Source organism: Canis lupus, chromosome 2, assembly GCF_048164855.1.
Source record: "Canis lupus baileyi chromosome 2, mCanLup2.hap1, whole genome shotgun sequence".
Taxonomy (NCBI): domain Eukaryota; kingdom Metazoa; phylum Chordata; class Mammalia; order Carnivora; family Canidae; genus Canis; species Canis lupus.
Window position 1 is genome coordinate 65,694,906 of NC_132839.1, and position 6,000 is coordinate 65,700,905.

Genomic DNA, 6,000 nt, shown 5'->3' on the forward strand with positions numbered 1-6,000 from the left:
GCAGTCATACTGTAGAGAAGACTAAGGCCGGATGGATCTGAAAAGGGGAGTGTGACTGGGAGTCGGGAGCTCCCCCAGCCAAGGGGACAGCACCTTCCCAGGAGGAGCACCAGCAGCACATGCAAAGGCCGAGGGAGGAACCTGCTGGGTGTGTCGAGGGACTGCAGAGGTGCCATGGGAGAGGGACTGGAGAAGGAATCAGAGGCCACCCTGCTGCCTGTCGTGAGAACTATCTTTCACTGTGTGGGAGGGGTCTGTTTCAGGGTTTGGAGCAGAGACATGACCCAGCTGACATTTTAAAAGGATCATTCTCCAGCTTTGTGGAAAGAGGACTCAAGAGGAATGAGCGCAGAGGCGCAAGGGCCAGCGGGGAGGCTGCCTGGCTCAGAGCAGGGCTTAGTGGTGTGAATAGGAGAGCTGGCCAGATTCCGGAGAGACCTGGAAGAGCACAGGGTGTGCTGATGAGGTTTTACAGTGTGAGACCCAAGAAGTGAAGGATGATTCCAGAGCTGCTGGCCTGGAAGATTTGGAGGAAGAAGTGGGACACTGATGTCATTTTTGTCAGTAGATGGCAGTTCCCTATTGTCATGATTATCTGTTCACGTGACTTTTCATTTAAATGGTTTATTTTAAATATGTGGAGCTGCTGTGTGCCAGGTAATACACTCGATGCTAGAGATACAAAGGTAAATAAATTGTGCTTGCAGGGCCTCACAGACTGACGGAGGAGATAGCAAAAGTGGATAATCCAGACAGGAGAGTGAGTTGTAGACAGGCTTGGAGAGGACAGGAGAGGGCCCCTTCCTGGAGGTGGTGATGTCTGAACTGAATCTCAAAGAACAGAAGAAGTGGGTCCCAGTGAAGATGGGGGAGAGGACACTTCAGGAATGGACCAGCATGAGCTGAATCTGGAGGCCTGAAAAGCAGCCAGGGACGTAGCAGCTCAGTATTCTGGATGTGACTTTTGCTGTGGGAAGGGGCCAAGTTCAGACTGAAGGGAGGGCCACGCTCATGCGTGCTTCCTAGAGAGCCAAGAGTAAAAAGTCTTGTATGACCACTTGAAAATAGTTTTTTTTCATAACAAAGAACATGCAAATACTCTTAGTAATATGGGGTTGCCTTCGTTTCAACTGGGTGATGGATAGTGGTCCACATGTGTTCTGTCTAGCTAGGCCCCTTGGACACTTTAACACGTGAGTACGTGTTTGTCATGGTGTGGGGGAGCCTTCAGTCTGACGGGCCGGGGAGATAAAGCTTTAAGTGCATGTCTCAGTTCAGGGCCATTGGATCCAGAGCCACATACTAAATGCATTTTGGGCGAGTGTCTGAGTATCTGTATAGGGTGTTCTGGAGGGTAGGAGACCACAGACCAGACACCATCAGGAAGGTTTTGCAAGTCAGGTGGCTCAGGTTCAATTCAAGGATGAAAAGAAGAGCCGGCTCTCAGAACAGCATTGTGTTGGTTATGTTCTAGAAGAAGCAAAGGACAGCAGCGGGGTGAGGGCACAGGAAAAGAGACTCCGCGTGCATTGTCACTCGTGGGGGTGGTTTCTGCAGATGTGTACATGTGTCAGCACCCATCAGATGATTCATTTTAAGTATGTGCACTTGGCGTGATGTCATTTTTACCCTGATGAAGAATGTGCGGTTCAGGCCCCAACCCAGCTGTCCCGCAGATCAGGTTCCAGGATTCCCAGCACCCAAAGTAAACATTCAGGTTTTGTTGGTTGGTTGGTTTTTGCCTCTGTTTTGGACTTCCCAGAGGTGAAAGGCTAAGTCTTGCTCAGGCAACTACACAGAAGAGGTCGGATGCCCTACAGTCTGCTTGTCCCTGCCGTCCAGAGTATAGGAGCCAAGGCTAATTTTTCAGGCCACAGACATGTTTGGACTTGGCCGTGTAGGAGGGAGTTTGTTAAATGGGAGTCCTCATCTTTCCAAAATCAGGTAGTAGTGTAATCCGTGTGACACAGTTCACATAACAGCCCTTCTATGAAATTTTAATTGAACAAACAAATGGCATAGCCACTGAGTTTCAACATAAACCATGGCCGCTTATATGCCGCGTGCTTTTTTGGTTGTCACTTGCTTTACTTAAAAGGATGGATGATGGACACTTTTTTCCATCCCACTCTTTTGGTAAACTTATTATAAGTCGGGGGGAAATTCTTTTCTGATTAGCTGGATCTGCTTTTCCACAGAAGAAAACCTGTCTGCTTCAGTTACCAGCCAGCCCGTTCATCCCAAGGAAAGCGTCGTACCGTTCCTTGTGGCGAGCAGTTCTGACCAGTTTCTGACGACTCCAGACGGCGATGAGAAGGACATAACGCAGGAGAGCTCTGAATTAAAGCACAGATCCTCGAAGAAAGATTTGTTAGAGGTGGACAGGTTCACAATCTGTGGAAACCGAATCGACTGAACTCCATGCCTCCCGTGCCCAAGATGCCGGGTCCCGGGCAGGAGGTGCAGAAAATGGCACTTAAATATTTATTTAAAAACTTAAATTATTAATGGAAAGTGAATCTTAGTATCTTTCTTCCAGTGATGGAGTCTGGCTGCAGGTTGGGTCACAGAACCTCGGCGGCCTCCAGCCTGGACTCTGGGGACCTGCCGGGCAGGAGGAGCCCCTCGTGCGTGGCCGGGAGCAGTCACTTCCAGGCCCGCGATGCAGCGTCAGCACCACCCTGCTCGTCCGTCTGCGCTTCCGGAACATCGAGGCCTCTCAGTACAAGGATGTACCTGGAAAACTGTGAAGCTTTTACCACATTACCTTTCCAGTCCCATACTGTTTCCACAAACAGTTTTCAAACTGTACTTCATCTGCCAAAGCATTAAAAAGAAAAATGGTAATTAAACTTAAGTCAAGATAAATGTTCTTACCACCAGAATAATCCTTGAAGATGTGTCTGAATTAATCAGAATAAAAGGCTACTTAAAATAATTCATGATGAATAGTAGCATTTTATAGGGAAAAAACCCCTAAGCTGGTTTGTTTGTTTAAAAAATATTCATTTAATGAAGGTGGTTATGCATCACGGAGAAAATGTTTCATAATTTTTCAGTTTACTCTTTAAAGCAAAATGTGAGCTGTGTATTGTTCAATTGCAACGGATAAAATAGAAATACCCTTACAAAAGGCACTTTTATACTGAAAAAGAGCAGTGTTAACTTTTAATGTATAGTTAACGGGTTTCGCTTTAAAACTAATTGCTTCATAAATTGTTGCAGTTCAAAGGATGTGTTGAAGGGGCTGAAGAATTTGTTGGTGTACAAAATCCAAAGGTGTCAACTTTAACAGAGTTTTTAAAGTGACAGCTTTAAATATTCTGAACGATTTGGGCAGCGTCTTGCTTGGGCTTGCAAAAGGCGTGAGCCCTGCTGACAGGAGTGTCCAGGGGTGTTCCCAAGCTGGGGGCAGGCGGCCGTGTCTCTGGGGTGTGTGTGTGGAGATGTGTGTATGGACACTGGGAACAGGAACGAAAAGGTGCTTTTGGGTTTTGAGATTTATTCTGTTTAATTACTAGTTTGTGGCCTGCATCATAGGACAAGTCATTTCCCACCACAGTTTTATCTTGAGAAAACTTTCTGCACTTTTATAAAAATTTTACAGTGTCTCATTTCAAAATGTGCAGATGTTACTGTTAACAGTCATTTCCTTTGATGTTTCCATGTTGAAGTTCGGCTCTTGTGCTGATACTTTGGGTATATGACATGCAAAAGGTAAATTTTAGGAGCTTCATCTCTTTCCTGGGTGAAATACAAAGCACGCTTTAATGTTTTGGCTTCTTTGGCCTCCATAGAAGTACAGAAGTAAATCTTAACGTTTTGCACTAACTAAAGAAATCTGAAGGTAATGTTCACTTAGGGTAAAAGGAAATCTTACCTAAATGCTTTTGTGAAACCAGGAAGTATTTTAAGTTAAAAATGAAAAGATTTGTGTTTTGTGTATGTTTCAATGAAGCCCCATCATAGAATCATTCTTCTATCCATCTCTTCGCCACCAAAAGGAACGGAATCCACGTGAATGGACTAGTTTGGGGAAAACTTTGCCAAACGTAGCCCTGATCAGAGCAAGAATATGATTTGGGTTTATCTTTCAATTCAGCTTGAATTATCCTGTTGTTATTGTGCTGTCATTTTCAGAAGATTTCATTTCCTTTGCAGAACCTATTGGGAGTTCGGAATGATGTTCATTTCTTCTGTTAAAATGGCATTCAGTACTAATTTTATAAGTGCATCTTGTGTGAAACTCAATAAATTCAATTTTGTAATCTTTTTTAAAAAGGTCACTGAATTTATTTTAATAATGTTTACTGTTATATTTGCTGGAGTAAATACCCACTCTGTAATAAGAATTTTACTTCTAATTTACAAGTGACAAGACTGTTTAATATGACTTCTTCTCTTAGTCTTAATGGTAGCAAAATGTTGGATTTTTGTCCTGGGGTGGAAAAGGCTAGTACTTGATCATAGAACATTTCATATCTATCAGCCAATGGATGTACAGGTGTTTTGAATCTCACACAGTGTGTTTTTCACATCTGAGAGTCAAGTTCAAGACAGTACTTTGCTTTTTAAAATTAAGGCACAACTTAGGTCAGACTCTAATTTGCTTTATCATTTAAACAGTATAAACCCCAAGGGTCATTCAGGAGTTTATCCAAATTTTCTTTGTACGTTGTACTTCTGTACCTTGGCCAGCATTCAGACTGTACATTCATTATATGTATACATGGAAGAAACGTGTTGTAGTTAGATCCCCAAAACATTTCTGCCACTCCTGATAACTAGCAGAGGAGGGTATAAATTCACAAAATAATTTAAAATCACTACATTTTGATATGTTTCAGATTTATATCTATTCCTCCAACAGGGATTTATGAATCATTTTATGTGTCTGGGGCTTTTCTAGATGCTGGAATCAGCAATGAACCAAGCTCCAGCCCTTCTGGAAGGACCAACAGTAAGCAAGTCAGTGAAATAACATCCCCTCCAGATACATTGCCTAATGACCATAAAACCTGGTCTGAAACAAATATGGTTCTTTAACATTTTATAGAAATCTTACTTTTTTCCCGTTTTTTTTTTTTTTTTTTTTTTTGAAGATTTTATGTATTTATTCATGAGAGACACACAGAGAGGCAGAGACACAGGCAGAGGGAGAAGCAGGCTCCATGCAGGGAGCCCAGTGTGGGACTCGATCCCAGGACCCCAGGATCGGGCCCTGAGCTGAAGGCAGACGCTCAACCGCTGAGCCACCCAGCGGTTGTATTTTTGTAAAATAAAAGAATTATGTAGCAGTTTCACAGTACTTCTATAAAATAGAAATAGGATTTTTTTTTTTTTTTTTTTTTTTTTTACACTACAGAGTGCCAGTTGTCCACCAAACTCTGTTCTGTTCTGTACACAGAGTTGCAGCCAAGCACATAAGCTGCCTTGGCAGTTCAGAACTACATCTCTGAGTCCTTGCTCTTCCTTCTGGGCTAGTGACATTTCTACCAAGGGATGGAAGTCAGAAGGATATATGCCATTATGGATCCCCTTCCACCCTCTCTTCCCTTCCCACCAACTGGAACCCAAAGAAGGTGTGACTTTGCCCCAACCATGCAGGTAAATGCTGTGCCCACAGGATGGCAGAGCCACAGGGGTGCGGATCCTGGGTCCTTGAATGCCTCTCGAGCAGAGTTGCCTATCGATGAGGGACACTCAGCTTAGACTATACATGAGAGAGGAATAAACACCTTTGTATCATAGCTACTAAATCTAGAGGGTCTATATTACAGCCCAAATTGATACACTAAGAAATCTGGAAGGGTCTACTTAGAGATCTTTAGATAAATGAGGTGTTTGACCTCTAAAACATACTCGTGAAAACACTCCATTCTCATACGTACTCTTCGTAAGGAAAAGATAAAGATGATTATGTCCCACTCATTCGGAGGTCAGATTCCCAGCACCCTTGGCCATCTTGAACTGAACCTTAAATTTGCTCATAAATGGCAA

The 6,000-nt window shown here is 43.4% G+C and overlaps 1 protein-coding gene across 2 annotated transcripts in view; it reads left to right on the forward strand.

The window, feature by feature from the left end:
- Window positions 1-4,281, forward strand: part of TAPT1 (transmembrane anterior posterior transformation 1) — a 64,932-nt gene extending 60,651 nt beyond the window's left edge. For both annotated transcript variants that reach the window (XM_072804877.1, XM_072804885.1), the window contains one exon: window positions 2,199-4,281. In XM_072804877.1, coding sequence (XP_072660978.1) covers window positions 2,199-2,416 — 218 coding nt within the window. In that variant the 3' untranslated portion in view covers window positions 2,417-4,281. The remainder of the gene's footprint in view (window positions 1-2,198) is intronic.
- The last annotated feature ends 1,719 nt before the right edge of the window (window positions 4,282-6,000 follow it).